The 21,016-nt window shown below is 37.5% G+C and overlaps 1 protein-coding gene across 1 annotated transcript in view; it reads right to left on the minus strand.

Annotated features, from left to right (window-relative positions):
* TBCD (tubulin folding cofactor D) overlaps positions 1 to 21,016 on the minus strand; it is a 3,708,267-nt gene that overhangs the window by 3,508,631 nt on the left and 178,620 nt on the right. Inside the window, exons 2-3 of the mRNA XM_044068123.1 lie at positions 20,163 to 20,213; positions 2,498 to 2,595 (exon numbers count right to left, since the gene is read on the minus strand). Of these exons, the coding sequence (XP_043924058.1) occupies positions 2,498 to 2,595; positions 20,163 to 20,213 (149 nt within the window). The remainder of the gene's footprint in view (positions 1 to 2,497; positions 2,596 to 20,162; positions 20,214 to 21,016) is intronic.

The following is a 21,016-nucleotide window of genomic DNA, read 5'->3' on the forward strand; positions in this document are numbered from 1 at the left end:
AGACGGCCTGTGGCTTACCACGTTTGCTAATGACTGCAAACTGGGTGTAATCACAGAAACTCCCAACAATGTCAACATTCCACAAAATGGGACTTGTCTGCCTGTCCCGTTTCTGAGAGGCTCCTTCCTTCTCTTTAGAGCTTTCTTACCACAACTTCTTGAATAGCTGCTTGCATGAACTTTGCAACCTTTTTATTAAGGGGATAGCTCAAAATTTCAGCTTTTACATCTTCAGACAGCTTTTGAAAATGTAACCATGCAAACCTTCTCATAACAGACCCAGTAGCTGCTGGTCTAGAAGAGGCATTAGCAGAGCAGTAAAAACACACTTCAAAGAATGTTTGGTTACTTAAGAAATAGATGCAAGAAGAGCATACATAGAAGATTTACCCTCAGCAGAAGGAAAACTGGTAGTAGTTTTCCTCATATTTTCAAAAGAAGCAAGAAAACACTTCAACAAGTGAGCCTGATAATGAAAAATTCTAAAAATAACAGTAGCAGAAGAATATACACAAAGTTGCTCACTCCTTGTCAAAGGGACAGTGATAACCATTTACTAAATGTTTAGATGCAGAAGAAATTGATAAGGAAATTATTTTGTGGTCAAATCTGTGATTAGAAAATAAGTATTTGTAAGAATAAGGAAGCTTATACAGTCTATCTGCATTCTTGGGGCTGCAGACTGGCTGTCATACATGTTGCAGGCTTTAATAAAAACATATGCCAAACCTGGATGTATAGGAGGAACTGCAGTAAGTTTCAAAAAGATAAAATTATTTCAAGGGAAAATTAGAAGAAACACTGTCCTCATTATCAGAATCTGCAGCCTGACTGGAAATAACTGAATTTACTTCCTGTAATTCTTGTCCCTGTTCATCACACTGGTAAACTTTGGAAACTGAAGAATATTTTCTTTTACTAATAGTGAGAATATGAAGGATTAAGTACCTTAACAAAGCCAGTAAATTTTCCCTATCTAAATTAACAGACAGGAAAAGATAAATGTTTAACTTTCTGTGCTTCTTTTTAACAGAGAAATCCATAGAGGCAGACCAACTCATGTCAGGGACATCACCCCAGAGAAAGGGCATCTTAGTCCTGCCAGGCAGAGAAGCTTTCAATCCTTAATCCTCAGAGACCAACAACAATAATTCTACCAGAAGTCACTACAACAGCCACACAGGATATGTCTAACCCCTGGTCCATGATGGCTGAAGGGACTACAACAGGGAAAAAAAACTGATTGGTCTGAAGAACCCGAAAAGGCCACTGCAGGGTTACTCATCTGCAACTGACACAAAGAATCAGACTAGTGAACTGACAAAGGCTGTTTAATAATTTCCTTCTTTTTTTGTTCATTGGAAGAAACAGAGGAACCCTTTAAAATGTTCCATGCTTAAGCCACGAAGAAGCCTGAATTGCATTAAGCAATCTCAGCAATTGTTAGTAAAAGATTAAGTACCACAAAATTAGTGTTTTCCGAAAAAATACACAGTGGCAAGCACAAAACACACTTGGCCCAGCCCCTAAAAGTAATATTTTAGAATTATTGTTAATTAAAATTAAATTAACTTTTTTACAATTAAAGTTTACACAAAAACAGAAACTTAAAATACACATATTTAACTCACAGGAATTTCTCACAGCAGTCAGCAAAACAACAAAACCTATCAAAAATATAACAGTTCTGTCAGAAAATTAATGTTTTATTGAAGACAGGAAAAGTGTAGATGTTATTTCCTCCAAAGGGGACTTATTTATGCAGCAATGGAAAAATGCTAGCTGATCATTTCTTCAAAGCCCATAAGAGGAGCTCTCTTCAGCAGCAGGAAAGCTCTGAAGAGCTTGGCACCATAACTGCTGATTTTCCTCCCTGCTTTGCTTGAGCCTTTAATAGTCTGTCTGGGTGCATGGAAGGTACCCTTAAATTTTGGAAGTTGGCCAGTTCTTTTATACTAGGCAGGATATAACCCCATATAGCTTAGGCTACTGCAGCAGATCAAATTATGAACATCTGGTCATCATAGATGTTGTAAGACCATAAGGTCATTCTCTGCCTGGAAGGGCAAGGTCCCACCTGTGGAGCCAAGCAAGATCCAGCTGAAACCTCTCCGTTACATGAAGGGCCATAGGAGAGGGTGAGATGGAGTTCACAGAAGATGAACAGATATCAGCCATGGGTGGACCATGAGGTCAAAAAATTCCATTAAAAAATCCAACAATGAACAAGTTTGTAAGGAAACAAACATAAATGCATGGAAATGAGTGGAACAAGTAATGACAATATCAGCAACAGCCAGCTCAAAGGCTGTTCAGGGTGAATTCACTGATAAATGAGATGAAGGATCACAGAAAATATCCTTGTAAAACATCTGTCCCTTTCTGTGACGTCATGGGAGCAAAAACACATTATTTAATCCTTGCATTTACGATCAGGAAAAATTACTATTCTGTACAAAGCATTAGCTTTCCTGATACTGTATTGCACTTTACTTACCTTTGTAATTAAATAGAGAAATTTAAAACCAAGTTTCACAACAGTTGGATGATTTTCTTCATTCCGCACTATATCCAGCAACAAATACAACATCCATTCTGAAAAAATAAACAGAAAGAAGTAATTCAAAATAAATGAAGACTGCACTTGTTCACGGTACAAAACAGTCATCAAAAATACAGTTCTTTGTAAAAACATAAATGAGACAGAAAAGTTAAGTAAGCCACTTTAAAAGTCATCTGAACAATAAATAGTGCTCTACTGTAAAGCATTGTAGCTCCTGGTCATTATTCTTTAACAACCACAGCCACCGTGCCTTGCAATAGCACATTCAATGCCCATGTAACAATGCTCCATAGCACTTGTCAGCAGAACATCCACATATCCACAACCCTTTTGCTCATTTCAGTTATTCTGATCAAGAAAATGTGTGGTTATCATGTAATCATACAAAATTACATATAATGCAACTGTCTGTGACATATTTAAGGAGTTCAGTCAGTTATTACTAGAACCCTGAATTGAAATGACTCACTAGCCAAAGTACTCCATCCACCAGTGTTTAATGTCACATTTAATATACCTGACGTAGCTTTATTATCTTAATCTGGGAGATTCATTTGGGCAGTACCAAGAAATTCTAAAAGACGATCTTCAAGGAATCCCTTGAAGTAAAAACACACTAAAGCACAGACCTATTGTCGACTTGCCCATCCAGCATATAGTGTTGGGTGAAAGTACACATATTCACCGAAACTGATCTTCTAAGATGCTTTGAAATATAACATTTCTAGAACATCCACCTCCAATACGTACAACATACTACAGTATACAAAATCATTTACAACCCACTAGCTTGTCCTGCTCTCAGCCCATTAATCAACTTTTATTTCCCAAGCAAACATCTCAGATCTGAAGAAAACATTCCCTCATAACTTATAAACCTAACAAAGCCCCAGGCCTAAGTCTTTACTCCTGCTCTGTGACAAAACTATGGAACTCCCTTCCTTTGATTATCAAAACTGCTACTAGGCTATACTCCTTCAAAACCTCTATAAAAGAATACTTCAACAAAGCTTGGATTTGCTCCTGTATGAGCCCAGCCTGAGGTACTGTTAACCATATGTAACTCGAGCTTTTCTCCCCAGACCTCATCTGAAAATGGGTACATCATGACCCAGTCAGACTTTCCTGGTAAACAAATGCCAAATAAATAATACAACTGGATTTTCACTATTTCCTGAGGGATGAGCCCCTCTGGTCTTTCAAGAGTTTTATTTAGATAAATAAATCCCAGACTGGTTTCAACCCTAAGGCTTTCATCAGTGGGAGAAAATATTAGTCACATAGGTAGTTCACCATACATATTTATAAGGTAAGCCCTCCAATCAGAATTATTCCCTTCATTTGGATAGTTTCCTGTGTGGAAAAAAATATAAAAAATATGTGAAAAGAGCAATATATATTGAACATAATTAATACAAAGAATAATAATAGTATATCATAAATTTATAAATGATCATTCAAACCAGGCGAAAACAGAGCACCCAGTTTGATGATCCAATACTTCTCTTTCTTGTTAAGAAGTGAATGCTATCCCTGTTTATTGGATCTGTCACCATGGACCTTGCCAATGATCGTAAACTGAAATCTGGCAGAATTGTGGTGTAGACAGTGTCTGTATAAAGCATTAGTGTGTCCCTTTTGTTACGCATGTCAAAGCGATGTTCGGACATTCGCATTCTGAGAGGTCGTGATGTCTGTCCGACATAGAAAGCAGTACGTGTACATGTTGCAAGATACCCAACCCAATCACTGTTACAGTTCCCAAAGAATTTCATGTTATATACACGATTTGTGTTTCTGCTAGAAAACTGTTTGGATGTAAAAATATATGGACACAAGGAACAATGTCCACAACTGTATGTACCACAAAGCCTATCCCCCGTCATGGTCAACTGGTGGAATTGGAACTCACTCTGTTATAATGGGAAAAGGAGGAACCGAATGTTTTGCCTCTTCTATATCCATACTGACAAGTGTGTCCCAAAAGAGATGTCAATTCATCACTGGCACAAAGAATATTCCAATGTTTGGAATTTATTTATCTAAATAAATCTTATGTGCTAAAACTTCACGTTTTATTTTGTGCCTTTTTTTACACAATGATGTTTGGTGCTGGCTATTTTTTCATGTTATGTTGGCCTTTTACCTTGCTTTCATACTCATACTTTCAGATGACTTTGTTTTTGTACTTTCAAGAGTTTTGTTTTGCTCATCATCATCATAGCACAAAGCAAGAGAATGAGCTAGCCTCTTGGACAGGTCTTATCTGGTTACAGTCCACATTTCACTTCATAAAAGTCAGTCGGTCTGATGGACAGATTTTTTTTTTTCATATAAAATTTTTACCATTGCTACATACAAAGGGTGCATGAAGAGGCCTTCTACTTTATTTGGGAAGAAAATTGGTGGTTTTGGATTGGTTTAATACACTATGGATACAGCATAAAGTATGACATCTTCACTGTAGCTTAATCAAGATGGAATCACTGTATAAGGATTTTTGCACTTCAAAGTTAGTAATTCAAAAACTGAGCCATGAATTATCATTAACAGGGTGAAAGGTATGCAAGGCAATCAGAGTCATCTGCCTCAAGAGGGCTCTAACATGAGCTTTTGTAGCACAAATTTCAAGGCCCATACAGGTGAACATGGATAAACATTAAGCCTGAAATGAAGAATCCCTTTAAGGAAGCACTTTAATGTGGGATTAGAAATCTCTGTGAAACAGAGATAAGTGTAAATTTACTGAGAAGCAAGTCATGCAGTACTTGCTGCCTCCAAGGGTGTCATCCACATGTAGACACAATGTGTACCTTCTGTGTTCTCTAGAAGGCAAAACCTGACACTGGTTTCTTTACAACATAAAAACACTAGGAAATGGATGATGAGGAAAAATGAATCTTCCATTTCTAAAGAAGTCCTCTACAAGTGCTGATCCAGCAATGGAAACCTTTCAATGTTTACATCATGCATCTTTTCTTATAAGCCACTGGAAAACTGTCACATCTACAATAAGCCTCCATCTGTTGATGCTCTTTTCAACCATAAAAAAACATTTACCAGAATCTTTTTACACTTTTAAACCAACTTCAGCCGTAATAACATACATGGACAAATAAGCTGCAAATGCAGGAGGGCTTCAAGGTCGGGATATTGTTATTTAAACTCCTAGAGTTGAGCAGCACTACAATGATATTGTCTGGGTCTCGACTTGTTTTTTTTTTTTTTTTTTTTAAGGTATGGAACTACATTAACTGGACACTACCTAAAAAAAAGCAGTAAGAGGGCAGCAAGAGCTTCATCCAGTATGTGGAAACCTTAGAATGAGAGGTGTAAGCTGTCCTTGGTGAAGCAAATAGGAATATGCTGCAACTCATTCCAAACTGACACATACTGGATTCCCCCTTGAATAACACCATTTATTCAGTCAACTGCTGAAACCAAACATCCTTTCTTTGTATTTTGGCATCATTCTTGAAGAAGGAAAGATTCCACTTAATAACACTGACATTATTGCACTTGTGACATGCATGGAGAGCTCATAAATGTCTCTCTGAATATACCGCACGGTTTTGCATGCCTGCGTCATTTACACCTATGTGGACCACAATCATGTCGTAGTCATACTTTTTCAACTTGAGAGCCCTAACAACATCAAAACTCTTGGCTCCTGAAAGACAACTCACCTTCACCCTATTTTTCTCAGCCTTGTGATAGTAGGATCTGTATGCCTGAAAATGGAGTCACTTAACACCACACCATTTTTATTAGCAGACAGTTTCTGTACAATAAGATTGGGGGAAGCTTATAGATGTGGTAATTTGTACTGCAGTATTTTATTTCTGCAGAGTCTCAGTTTTGTTTGCCTTTAGAGGCTTAACCAATGACATTTGTACAGCCTCAGCATATGATAATTTTCTAGGTATTTGTGTGAAGTGCTGTGACGGTGTTTGAAGCTCAAAAATGATGTTCATAAGTGATAGTGAGGGCTTCATCCTGACTAAATATTGGCATCTCTCACATACAGTTTGTGACAAGATGAGTAACAGTTCATTTTCTGTGAGCATAAGACAATTGGCAACTGAATACAAGCTGGCTGATCTTCCGTTTAGCCCAAGAGTATAGAAATATCAGATATAATGCTTATCTGCACAGTATATGACTTGCTTGAATACATTTTTGAGTCAATATAATTACTTTTTAAAAAATATTTGGTGTATACTGAATAAATACTGGTAGGGTCTGAAGTAAGTAAATAAACAGCCAAAACAATTTAATTTGATCTTAAAGCAAGGGGTACTCCTTAGCACAGCCTGCTACAGGGTATGGCTCTATCTAGTCCTGCTAATATCAAATTTCAATTGAGGAGCCCCTACTGAGAATGGATCCAGATAGCGAGAGAGGCACCAAACAGGGAAATCTTTTCCATTCAGACGTATAGGATTTCTGGTAGTGGGTTTGCTGGCCTCCTGCAGGACCTGAAGCATGTCTTCAGAAAAGAGGTGCCTAAAAGGGATCAAAACCTTATCACCCACAGAGTCATTTGAATTTATCCCTTCATACTAATCCTTCTTTTATGCCCAAAGTAGTTAATGAGATGTTCCTTACTCACCGTCTGGCCAGTGAGAAGGTTCTCCACACCTTGGACCTGCATAGACAGCTCAGATATTATCTGGATAAAACAAAGGTTATTCGCAGATCATATCAACTTTTTATTTGTTTTCATCCCAGGGCTTTGGGTTAGCTGTTTCCAGGCAAACTATCTCCTCCTGGATCTCTGGCACCATTTCCTTTTGTTGTTCTTTTCATGGCAAATGTTTTTCTTCATCTGTAAAGGCACATTCTACTAGGGTGGTTTCCTCTTTTTTCAAGGGTTTGTACACTAATTCCATCCATGAGGCTGCCCTCACACCTTCACAGCACTCCACACAAATACCTAGAAAATTATCGTGTGTTGAGGCTGTAGTCTGCAAAGGAGCTAAGACACTGTACCTCCTTGCTTGTTGATATACCACATCATGGTGATACGATCTTTGAATATTTCCAAGAGGGCTGGGGAGAAAAAGGGAATGAAAGGCCTGTACAGCCAGAAGCAGAGCGCTCATCTCTTTTATAGTGATATGCCAGAGACCCTGAACTTTCAGACAGCCACAAGAAGCACCCCACACCATATCTGAGGTGTCAGTGAACTGTTCCTGTTCCATGAAAGAGCAGTCCCAGAATGAGATAAATTTGCTGTATGCACCAATGAGCTTGAGTTTGAGACAAAGAAGCAATGAAAAAGGGAATTCCAGAGGTTGGCAGTGTTGAAGCCACACCAATTTCAGGTACCATTGAAACTTCCTCATATGGAGTCTGGCAAAAGAAAGCATGGCAATGGTGGAGAATATAAACTCCAGAATCCTGATACATTTCCTAGCCATGCAAGAAGACAGAAGAGGAGACAGGAAAGCAGGAAGAGAGGCCAACATGGGAATGCCTGAATCCTGGAACTGAGAAAAATATAATTCTGTGAGGGCATAAGAACTGACTTCTTGAGCTTGATGGTGAACCCCAGGCATTGTAAAAGGCAAGTAGTAAAATGAAGATCTTGTAGAAGATTGGTAGGAAAAGGAGTCTGAATAAGCAGATTGTCTAGATAAGGGAATATCTATATCCCTTGAAACCTGCAAAAGGCAATGACAGGTATGAGGCATTTGGTGAATACCCTTAGGGCTGCAGAAAGTCCAAAGGCAAAGCAGAAAACTGAAAATGCGAGGAAGAAACAGAGAAATGTAAACATTTCCTGAACAGAAGGTGAATAAGGCTGTGAATATAGGTATCCTTGAGGTCTAGAGAGACCAAGAAGGCCTGGGAGAGACGAAGAGCAATGAGTCTGAAGAGACAACATCCTGAAATAAGGGATCTTGAGAAAGGTATTAAGGAGAGAGAGGTCCAGAATGGGTCTCCAAATCCCCTCCTTCAGAGGGAGCAAAACCATCCTTGAGTAAAAACCTTTTCCCACTTGGATGGCTGGAACAGGTTGAATGGTGGCCTGATCCAACACAGACTGCAAAATCTCTGGGAAAAGAGAAAGAGTTGGTCTGAAGGAGGATGCAGAATGCCTTAAAAGTGGGGAAGACATTTCCATATCATGAAATACCCATGATGAATGACAGACAGCACCCAAATGTCTGAGGTGATCTGTTGCCAATTTAGGAGAGACAGAGAAAAGAGGAGAAAGAAGGGGATCTGGCTGAGAGGAGGAGGAGATGGAGGCAAAATGTCAAACAGAAAAAGGCTTGTCCTGAAAGGAAGGCTTACTCGCAGACCCTTTCTTACCATTGCGAGGTTGACAAGTCTGCCCACGAACAAAGGCAGATTTTAAAAGGGTAATTCTTCTGAAAATGTTTGCATGGGGAGACAAAAATATGCTTCCACTGCTGTGTGGTCTTACCCTTATCCTGGAAGGACTTCAGGTGTCCCAAAAAGATTTTATTATCCAGAGGAGCATCTAAAAGTTTGGCTTTAATATCATCAGGCAAGGCTTGAAGATAAAGCCAAGAATAATGCCTCATCACAAAACCAAATTCAGAGAGAGAAGAAACAACACTGGGGCATTTATCTGAAGATGGTTTGATAACCAGCACAGCAGATGGACACATTCAGACCAACGTTCAATGGCATTCGGACTGGTGGCAAAGAAGTTCTGAGTATTTGCATCCATATGTCACCTTTATTCCCTACGTCCTGCGTGGGGAGCATATCTGTGATGTACTGCACCTATAAAATCTAAAGGCTTTGGTATGCTGGTCAGACATTGGGTTGTCATTGGTAGGAGATCACTTCAGTGAAGAATACTACCACAATGTTATGGAAGGATATCTGATTTAAATGAAAAAAAAAAAGTTTAATTGCGGTAGAACAAATGTACTTTGCAAGCAAATTGGAGTTAAAAGGCCCTTTGCTTAGTTTTAACTTGTGCATAGAATCTTTAGCTTACAGGAGTTTGGGGATAACACAACAATGGCTGACTACTCGTACAGATTAAATTAGCAGGGAAAATGAAAGCTGTAAAAAGCTAAAGTTCTAACCAAGCGTTTTATCTTCCCATAACTGCAGCAATCACCCCACTCTCATCAGGTTTAACTGCCACAAGCCCCACATGACTCCCACAACTGGCCAATACTAGCCACTGTTCCAAGTTTGTAAAGTAACTAAAAGCACAGCAAATAAATTCAGCAACACTGATTAATCTTTTTAACAGCATGGAAACCATTTGAAAGCAGTGGAAACCTTAAACTCAATGGCAATGTCATCATGGACAGGCCGCAAAAGGTTTATTTGGGTGACAACAGTTCTGGAAGCATAACTGCGAAACGGGAGTACCGCAGGAATGCATCTCAAGTCCTTTATTATTCACCTTGCTGACACATGACTGAATGGCCAAATAGTAGTCCAATAAAATCATCAAATTTGCAGATGACACCATGATCATAGGTCTAGTCTGGAAAGGAGAAGAAACAGTCTACAGATGCCAGGTGGAGCAACTGATATGTTGGTGTGACAGCAACAGCTTAGCACTGAAGTCAGCAAAGAACTGACTGTGGACTTCAGAAGGTGTCAGGAAGCACATAAACCTCTACAGATAAAGGGGGTGTCAGTGGAGAGGGTCAAGAGCATGACATTTCTGGGAATACATATCTCACACGACCGGTCCTGGTCAGAGCACACCAATTACACTGTCAAAAAAGTGCAGCCATGTTTGCACTTCTTAAAGAAACTGAGAAAAAGCAATCTTGTCTCAGTCCATCCTCCAAGCATTCTATAGGGGCACCATCGAGAGCATCCTAAGCAACATCATAGGCTGATGTGGAAATTGTAATACCGCCGACCATATGGTTTTCAGGCAAGTTGTAATGGCAGTGGAGAAAATCACTGGTTCTTCACTTACACCCTTGGAAGACTTGCACAAGACTCGCTGCATAGGAAGACCCAGAAAAATAAACAATGACCTTACCCATCCTGCAACTTGCATGTTTGCCTACCTCTCCTCGGGTAGAAGATACAGAAGCATGCACTGCAAGACTTACAGGCTGAACAACAGTTTCTTCCCCTTATCCATTAAGCTGTTGAACTCTGTCGACAGGCAAACCAGAAGAAAATCAGCTCCTTCATCCCAACAATCACCTAGGCATGTACATAGCTGTTTGATCAGCAATAGTATACAGTATAGACTCATCACGTTCTACTAATTTTACACAGTTCATAAGAGTGCTATATAGACAGTCAATCTCTATATCTGAATGTGCAATTCTGTCTGTTCTTCACCTGTACCCTAATACCAGAAATTCAAGAGAGTGCGATATACACTGTGCAATATCTATACATTCTTCTATCTATTTCTATTTATAGGTGATGTTTTTTGTGATGTCAAATTACTTTTTTTACTAAAATATTTTTTGTATGCATGTCCTTGCACTGGGAATGAAGCAACACAATTCCGTTCAGCTACACTGTAGTATAGATTTGAATGACAAAGTTTACTTTTACTTTGAATTAGTAACTGTAGCTTTAAATTCAGAAACAAAAAGGCAGAAAAATAACAAAACCCACTCAAAACTGATTTAGACAGCTAGGCACTGCACAGAACCCTCTTGAAAGCAGTGAAGATAGTAAAATGCCTTGAATTAACAGCAGCAGCTTCAGATTTAGAAAAAAACATGGTAAAATACAGAAAAAAATGTCAGCAAACAAACATTTTTATAGTCTGTATTTGCAGAAAGAACAGAAGCTGCATTTTTGTTGTTTCTTTTTGTGGAATATTTGACACTGGCTCATTTCCTTAACAAAAATGGCTGTGATTACAGTACCTGTGGTCTAACCTCCATAAAGTCTATATTTAAACTGAATTATCTTAAACATGTACCATGTGACAGGAAAAAAATCAACAGAGTGATCTCATTAAGACTTAAATGTATATGCTAAATATATAACAAAGCAATGGAGATACTCCCTTAGGAAGTCTTGGAATATGAAGGTACAATTGGTTTAACTACGAGACAAACTGATATGGTAAGAGAAAACATTAGAATTTAATGCAAGATAGAAATGCCCAAAGCAAAAAGATGACAGATGGTCTAAAATACGGTCTTCAAATTTAACAAATATTTTAGGTCATGAACTTCTCTCAGACCTCTAATATCACCACCACAAAAGAAACAGGCTTTTTGCTGGGCAACAGAATGTTAGGTTTCACAGCATGAGCTCTACAGATGCGAGACACAAACTCAAAAATCAACTCCCCTGCCTTTCTCTTGGATCAGAAAACATTCCTAGGAAGGATGGCAAGAAATGGTTTGTACTCTCAACAAGGAGAGCTGCCTGCTCTATGGCACAGTAAGATGAATCCCTGACTATGCTAGTGGTCAGAGTTCAATTAATGGCTTGGGTGCCTGCAGAAGCTGAACAGCAGGATAAGAATGAGTGACTGCTGACAACTTACCTACCCCCAGGAGGATGGAGGCAGATTAGACCTGCCACTTGGAGGACACCTAGTGAGAGCACTAGATGCTTTCAACTATGGAATACAGACTCAAGCAGCCCAACCTGCCATGGTGCACCCACACCTGTGAGTCAAGGTTTCTTCATAATGTAGCAATTGAGGAGCATGGACACTCTCCAAGAGGGAGGGGGTTCTCCACTTAGGGAGTGTGTAACATGCTAGCTAACTCTCCTACTCCTTACTACCCAGCTCTTGCAATCCAGGAGTAAACATGTCAGTAGGGCTTCCCAGGTATGCCTCCCCATCCTTGCAAAATAAGTAGGCCAGCTGGGTGCCAGCAGTTCAGATCCAACAAAGGTGGAAAATGCAAAAAGAACCATGGATGTTTTAGCCAAAGGCATTTAGGATTATATGCATTTTTTCTTGTTCTTGGAAGAGCCCTTTCATTGAGATAGAAGGGTGATAACACTCAAAGAAATGTCCTTTCTGTGCAGAGGATTTTGATACCTTGTTAATATTGGGAGAAGTGTATACGGCTGATACACAGGTCTACCACAAGTACCATCTACATGGAATTTACACTGCACATCTTTTTGAAAATGGTGTAAACTGTAAACATCATTACACCTTCAAGTACTAGCTACCTCTGGGATCTCCAGGTGGTAAGTGGCAGTATAGCACTGTTATTGTGCATATCACAATGGCACTATTTTTGTTTTTGCAGTCCAGGTGTACCCCACTTCTTAGGTGTTTTGCCAGGACATCACTTTCTTTGGTAGATGAACAGTTATTAGACTCACTTTACAGAAAGAAATGGCAATAACTCACAGCTGCAAAACAAATCTGCAAAGCTGCTTACAACTTAGTATCACCTTGCTTATGTCCTACATCAGTGTGCATTACGACCTGCTAACTATTTAAGGGTCTGACAGCTAGATTTACAGATACTATAATTTTTCAAACTACTACATAATTTAAAATTGACACCGAAACGAAGCAGCTTGCAGCAATGAAGCCTCCATGTGTGGTTCTCCCCCATCTACATCAGAGACATCCACAGTTAACACCTAATACAGAAGAGATGCAAATGCATGCTAGAGCTCATCTGAAAAGTGTCTCCATTTGCCAAGTTCTTGGGCCAGGTATACAAAAAAATGGAATGTCTTGGTCTAAATGACACTATGACTGATTTCAGGTTCCCTATTGTAACTCTAAGGGTAAAAAAAGAATAAAAACACTGAAGAACAAGCACCCCTGTTCACACCACCTCAACCCTATATATACACCAGCTCTACATTTTACCACCTTCTTCCCCTTCACTTTCTAAAATTGTCCATCTGTCTGCTTCCTGTACATTAATGACCTCACTTTGAACTATGTTTCTTCTTTAACTGTCTATTCATTGTTTATCCATTTCAGTACCCCCCCCCCCTTTCCTCATACCACCTTCTCTTTCAACATCTTCTGCAGTAATATTTTCTACTATTGTCCTTCTGATATTTCTGATACATCTATACTTCCCTTTTCTAATATGGAACAGTCAAACCAGAATTGCCCATATTCGTTAAATTTTCTACAAACAGGCTTTTTTTTTTTTTGCTATATGCCCTCTCTTTCTCCACACTAGTTACACCTTCATTTGTCTCAGTCTTGTACTAAATGATTTTCATTCCCACAAAAATAACATGTTTTACATTGGCCCCAGTACATAAGTCCTCTCTTACCATTCACAATTATTTGATTTGAAATATGTTGAATTTTCACAAAAGTAAAATCCACTGTTACCCACTCTATCCAACCCTCTAGTCCATACACTTATTTTATTGAATTTTTTTTAATTATTGTAATATACTACATAGTGAATGAAAAAAAAAGGTTTAAAATAATGCTCTTCCATACCTTTAGTACTAAACTGTTCATTTGTTTAATTTTTTGGCTGTAGTCCCAATCTCTGAAATAAATAGCCTTTTCATGGTGCTACTACATTTCATTTTTCAGTCACAATCGTCAATTTTTCCAGCAAGTTAAAATTTACAAATGTCACTTCACAAATGTTCAGCCCCCAAATTAATTAATGCTCTCATGTCTTTAATGTCAAACCCGAACAGCAAAATAATACTATTCATAATGTCACACATGTTCATACTGTCATCGTTTTTACTTTTTTTATTCCTAACACTGGTCATCTTGGGAAACTGCAAATCACTGCCCCCTCTCAGTTCTTTTTTCAATTCTTTACTGCCTTGCTGTATCTGCATAACTTCTTTCTTGCAACAAAAAAACCTTGCTGTAGAAGTAAACCCTTAAAACTGGCTACTCCATCATCCAAGAATACTTTCAGTGTTTTTCTTCACGAGCTATTGTTTCTAACTTCTCAGTTTCTTCCTCCTGTAACAGTCTCTCGACCATGTCACTCCAAATCTCTTCCCCTCCTTCATTTGGCTCTGTCTGCTTCATCAAATCTACCAGCACTTGTCTCTCTTTTGCTCCAATTTCCAACTTTGTAACAGTAATTTCATTTCCTTCTTTCTCCTACAAGTTTTCCCCGTCCCCCCTCTCAGTCTCTGCTACACTTCCTTCTATCGTAGAATTCCCAGAACATTATCAGTCCTTTAGTGCCACCTAACAGCTCCAGAGTATGCTTTACTTCTTCTTCTCCAAAAAGTAGGGGAAGTTTCCAGGAGCCCTGGCCAAATTTTCCCTAGTCAGTATGAAAAAACCCTTGGGTCTCCCTGATAAGAGGTTACTGGTCTAGTAGGACTAACCTGGTATGCAAAAGATAAATAAAATGACACGTGAATTGTACATACAGTACATTCAATTAGGAGCAGTAAAAAAATAGGCAGAAGAGAGCAACAGTTGGTTCTGGCAGCAGTTGTACGTGGTTGATGATTAAGGCTAGGTAAAATTCAGGACAATAAGAAAGGAAGGTATGAAATTAGACACTATGTGGCAAAGATGTACGACATACTTCGGTAGTTAACAAGGGATTTCTCCTTTGAACACATTTATTCCTTGTCACTAGGGAAGCATTCTAGCTTTCTCAACTAATTATTTCCATCTACTAATCTCTGATCAGACCCATAACTCATCCCTTATCAGACCCATACTAAAAAACAACACATCTTTCGGTATGTACCAATCTAAACACTTATTCTAACTTAAAAAAAAAATAATAATAATAATAAAAAAAAATAAACAGCAGTGCCCCACTTTAAAAAAAAATCTCAGGTATGAGCTAAGTTACCTTGAGTATGTAAAAATCCTCTCTATTCTGCTCACTACAGATTCCCCTATGAGGTGATCTATGCCTAATGTATAAAGATGAAAATTACCCAGTTTTGTCTGACCAGTAACACAAATGCGAAACCAAAAGACTTAAATCTATAGTGCAGCATAAACAGGACTTGTTGGCATGACACATCCTTTTCCCAAATAATTCTCCACCTCCAGAAGAGATTCCTGATTTCTATAAGGTAAAACATGTCCTTCATTATCTTAAAATATAATTTAGATGAACAGATAGGCAACTGCAAATTTCTCCAAGCCTCGCCATCACCATTCCTTATGAAAGGGGGTGTAATTAGTTGGGTGTGTCATCTAGTAACAACCTTTAACCCTGTGAGTTAAGGGAAATGGAAAACAAGTTGTGAGCAAACTTAACAAGTACATAAAGTTGTTCTTTTCAGGCACATGCATAATTAGGGCATGGTGTAAGGGTGGTTTCCCCAGACATCAGCTATTAAGGGGTGTAGTTGGTAATGAATGATGATTCTCCAATAAATGCAAGAAGCCACAGGCGATATTATGGCTTCCTAATGAATATTGTTAGCTTACTGTTATAATCTTACTAACTGTAACAAAAACATTCTTTGTAGACCGTTTTGTATATTGGTTCTCTTTTTTTTTTTAAATTGGTCCTCAACTTTGGGTTAAGGGGATGCCAGCCAAGGAGTTGCCCAGAGCACTAAATGACCTAACTATAGTTCTTTGTATAGTTTGCAGAAAGATTAAACTAATGACTTCTGCAAGTAATTGATTTCATGTTTTCTAAAAGTAAATTTTTGATAAAACTACTTTTAGCTACAGCTTGGTGTGTGCTGTGTTTTTTCCTCATCTGTGCCATGGTTTACCTCAGTACCAAAATAAGAACCCAATACACACTTTTGTTTTAAAGTTATTCACCTTTCTTAAAGAATGAAAACAACATGTTTTCTAGCATTTTCACAATTTACCAAAGTAAGACAACACATCACTGTAGTGAAACATGTTGTGATTTTCTACTCTATTGGTAAACTTTTCTATCACAATTTTTTTTTTATATGCCAGTTGTAGGAAATTCTTATTATGAGCTGAACCATAACACTGAAAGGGTCTGTAACACATTTATAGTTTTATATAACGCATCAAAATAAAATGTTGACAGTGTGCAAAATAAATAAATAAATAAATAAAAGCTTATTAGCTGAAGTCATTTGCAACTGTTCCACATCCTGCCCATTTGTTCTACATTGTCACCAAGAGCTAACATTCCATCTTATGGAGACAGAAAGAAAGTTGAGAGCTATGCCCAGAGAAGTTGGCATCTTTACTCTTTAGATGTTTCTGCATGTGAAAGTGTTTAGAATATTCACATTGCTGAGCAACTTTAAAAGTGAGCAATCACACAGCAGTTTGTAACAAAGTGTTTTAAGAAAAGTGTATTAAACTGAGATGAGCTCCAAATAAGCTAAAGCCTGTTTTCCCATAGTCAGAATTTCTCTGAAATATGGACAATATGCCTCCCAATTTACATACACTGAAGTTCATTAAACATATACTATGAAAACTGGCCGACATGGCAGAAATGCCTATTTTCTGGGGGGTAATAGAGGGTTCCTGATATGCTTACACAAAGACACTGGAGCACAGACATGATGTAATACCTTTTATTGGACCAACACTGGTTTTGCAAATTACTTGAGGTTTCGAACTGGCATGAGCCCTTCATCAGGAGTTAAGCTACTAATGTTAAATACAGTGCTTAAATATATAATTGTACCTAGAAAGGGAAGCACATAATTTATTTTCAATTCACTAAAGAATACAGATCTTGAAAAATGCTACTGTGGAAAAAAATGCAGCTCACACAATAAAGTCAGACACTGTTTTGTGTCTATGTGCGAGTGAAAGAGAGTGAAAACTGTAGAAGAGAGTCAGGACATGCTATACATATAAAAATGTGGCATGTTACATTACAGTTGGTATTTATTTAGCATAGAATACAACACTCAACGGAGACTGATCTGACATTTAATGAGACAAAAAAATCTCAAAACAAGAGACGTACATGGAGATTAGTTAAATCCAAAGAAAGACAAGAAATTTTAATCTGTAACTTGTTAGTCTGTCTAAACAAGTAATCTGAAAATATAAATTTGCAATTATGTCCAGTTCATAAAGATGTGCAATGCAGGAACTATCAAGAGAATAAAATACAGGGTTGAAATGTATGGGTGTTATACGCAGTTAGTACACTACACAGGTGGTGGTTTAGCTAACTGAGATAAAGACGAAGAGAGAGAGAAAAGAAGAAAAACATCTCTCTCACAAGGATTTCTTGTGTGTGTGTGTGTGTGTGTGTGTGTGTATATATATATATATATATATATATATATATATATATATATATCTATACACATATATATATACATATATATATATATATATATATATATATATATATATACACACACACACACACACACACATGTATGTATGTATGTATATATACACACATATACATACACACACAGATTATATATACATATATATATATATATATATATATATATATATATATATATATATAGTTCCCTATCAGAAGCCTGAAACACTATAAGCTTGAAAATCAAAATCCTGAAACCAAAAGCCTGAAAATTAAAAATCCCGAAAACCCAAAATCCTGAAACTCAAAATCCTGAAAACACAAATAATGCTAATATGTCACTATAAAGACACTAATATCTACCAACTGACCCTGACCCTAACCCTAAGGTCCGTCAATATCGCACACTCACCTGACCCGCGCCCTAACCCTAACTCACTTAAACCGCCCCTAACCCCAATATTTGTCACTATTGCATACATGCCTAACCTGCACCCTAACCCTAACTCACTTAAACCGCCCCTAACCCTAACATAAAACCAACCGCACACTCACCTGAACCCAACGCATGACCTAACACCACAGGGCTAACAATAGCAAAGCCACAATGATGTCAGTATGTCCATTTTGTGTTTTCAGGATTTTGAGTTTCAGGATTTTGGGTTTCGGGATTTTGAATTTTCAGGCTTTTGGTTTCAGGATTTTGATTTTCAAGCTTATAGTGTTTCAGGCTTCTGATAGGGAACCATATATATACATACATACATATATATATATATATATATATATATATATATATATACATACATGCATATATATATATATATATATATATATATATATATATATACTTCACAAACCTGAAATACCATATAACTGACTTTTAAAAAAATTGAGACCATATTGTTGAAATGTCAAAACACAAATTTCAAATATCCAACTTTTATTAGTCTGACTGTGTAAAGCATTGACTCTATTCACTGCACAGCTCTAAAGTTGTCCCAAGTAAATTCCAAGCTGTATCTTTAAAAATGCATACTTTGTACCAAAGAGAATATAACATATGCCTTACAAGAAGCTTTAGCGATAGTCGGAAATCACATCGGAATGATATGAAAATACTAATAATATATATCAATGTCTATCACCTATAAACAATTATGAACAGCAGAAACTACAAATTTACAATCCAACCGTCTACCAACCAGAACCCAAATCCAAAACAGAATCCCAATGAATATTCATGACAGTAACTATAGCACTGACATGAATATTCTGTAGGAATTCTAAAATGAAAAACCTACTGAATTCCAAATAAAACAATGATGCAGGGAGGGCTGTGCCCCCCCAACCGCCTGCATCTTATGTATACCAACTCCTAGATCACACTACAGTGTGGTAATGAGCAGATTTCCTGTTCCGCTCACCTTGGACTGTCACCATTTCAAACGTTCAGTGTTCTGAACATCAGCAATGCAAAGTTTCACACATGTAAATCTTTGGTGATCTGGTCTCCTTTTTTTAAAATTAGCTTATATGGTACTACTGAAGTAGTCATACAGATACACACACATTATATATATATATATATATATATATATATATATATATATATATATATATATATATATATAGGTCCCCTACATAATTTTGATAATACTTCGAAATTCATATGATCGAAGTTTCAAAATTTTGAAATCCTCAACGGAGATCGGCATACAGCATGGAACGGGAGATTTCACTTTTCCTCACTGTAGTGTGATCTCGGAGTTGGTATATTTAAGTAGCGGGGGGGGCTTGCCCCTCTGTAAAAGCATGTTTTGTGATGTGTTGACTGTTTTTTTGGGGGGGGGTTCTTAATTTCGAGATTTCAAGATTTTGCGGTTCTGAATTCGATATTCTGAACATCGGGATTTTGGTATTTCGAAATTAAGAAGTGAATCCATATATATAGATATATATATATATATACACACACACACACACACACACACAAACACACATATACATGCACACTTATTTATTTTATTTTAATTTAACATTTGTTGACCGGGAAAGTCCAACTAGGACAGAGCCTATTTTCAGCGGAGGCCTGGGGAGAAATGCTCCAGACACATGTCTTTGGAATGTCGGAGGAAACCTGAGTACCCGTAGGAAACCCATGTAAATGCAGGGAGGACATGCAAACTCAGCACAGAAGGCACCCCACCCGAGAATCGAACTGAAGAACCTCTTGTTGTGAAGTGACGACATGAACTGCTGCACAACTGTGCCACCCATAAATATATATATATATATATATATATATATATATATATATATATATATATAAATACATAAATAGGTACATAGAAAGAGGTGTTTGTGTGAATACTTGCTTAACATTTGTAAAACAAAAACATTCAATAATAATTTACTTTTAACATAATTTCAAGATCCAAAAACAAAAGGTATGATTTGTACCTTACCTAGATGTGGATCCAGCAAATGAGGCTGTTCTTGGTATTTATCCATAATAACTAAAAAGAAACATAACAAAAGACAGTTTAGCAAACAGATTAAGCTGTTCTTAGTTTTTGTCTATGGAAAGTAATATGACAAAAACAATTAGCATATAGATTGCTTTACAAATGAAGAAACATACTGATACACATATCCCAACTGAAGCAAGGCATGAAGTACAAGTTCTCTGCCTTCCAACAAACTGCTGATCAGTTAATAGGGATTACAGTTCAAGAAAGTGATAAAAAAAAACATTTAAGCACAAAGTGTTCAATAACATTCATTATAGTAATGTTGCTACTGTTATAAATATTCTATAAGCACTGTGAAGGTGCATCTGAAACAATGTTCATAGGCTCACTGGTTCATAGATTAGTACTAGGCTAACTGTCTTTGTGGGTCATTTGAATGGCCTATACAGTTAACTCATGTGAGAATCAAACCCTGGACCTTGTGTATGTAAAGTAAACACTTTAACCATTATGCCAAGCTCCCACACCTGTGGATTTCTTTACTGTGAACTTCTGTACACAGGAGCTCTTAAATAGTAGACTGTACCAGCTATAGCACAACTAAACAAAACTGGAAGAAGGAGTATAACTGTTTCTCACCCTTTCTATGGAATGAGCATTATGTAAATCTAGAATGTGAAAATGCAGATTAAGTAACTAGCAGAGAGTATTAGAGGACTATGGAGAGACAAGGATAGACAATCTGAAAAGATTCATCTGCAAGTAGTGGTCTCTCTTGTGTTTTAACCTTACTTAGCCATGCAGTTAATTTAGTCACCAAAAGCAGCATTCATAAAATCTCCCCACAC

This window comes from Protopterus annectens, chromosome 4.part0, assembly GCF_019279795.1.
Source record: "Protopterus annectens isolate FY-2018-M chromosome 4.part0, PAN1.0, whole genome shotgun sequence".
NCBI classification, from domain to species: domain Eukaryota; kingdom Metazoa; phylum Chordata; order Ceratodontiformes; family Protopteridae; genus Protopterus; species Protopterus annectens.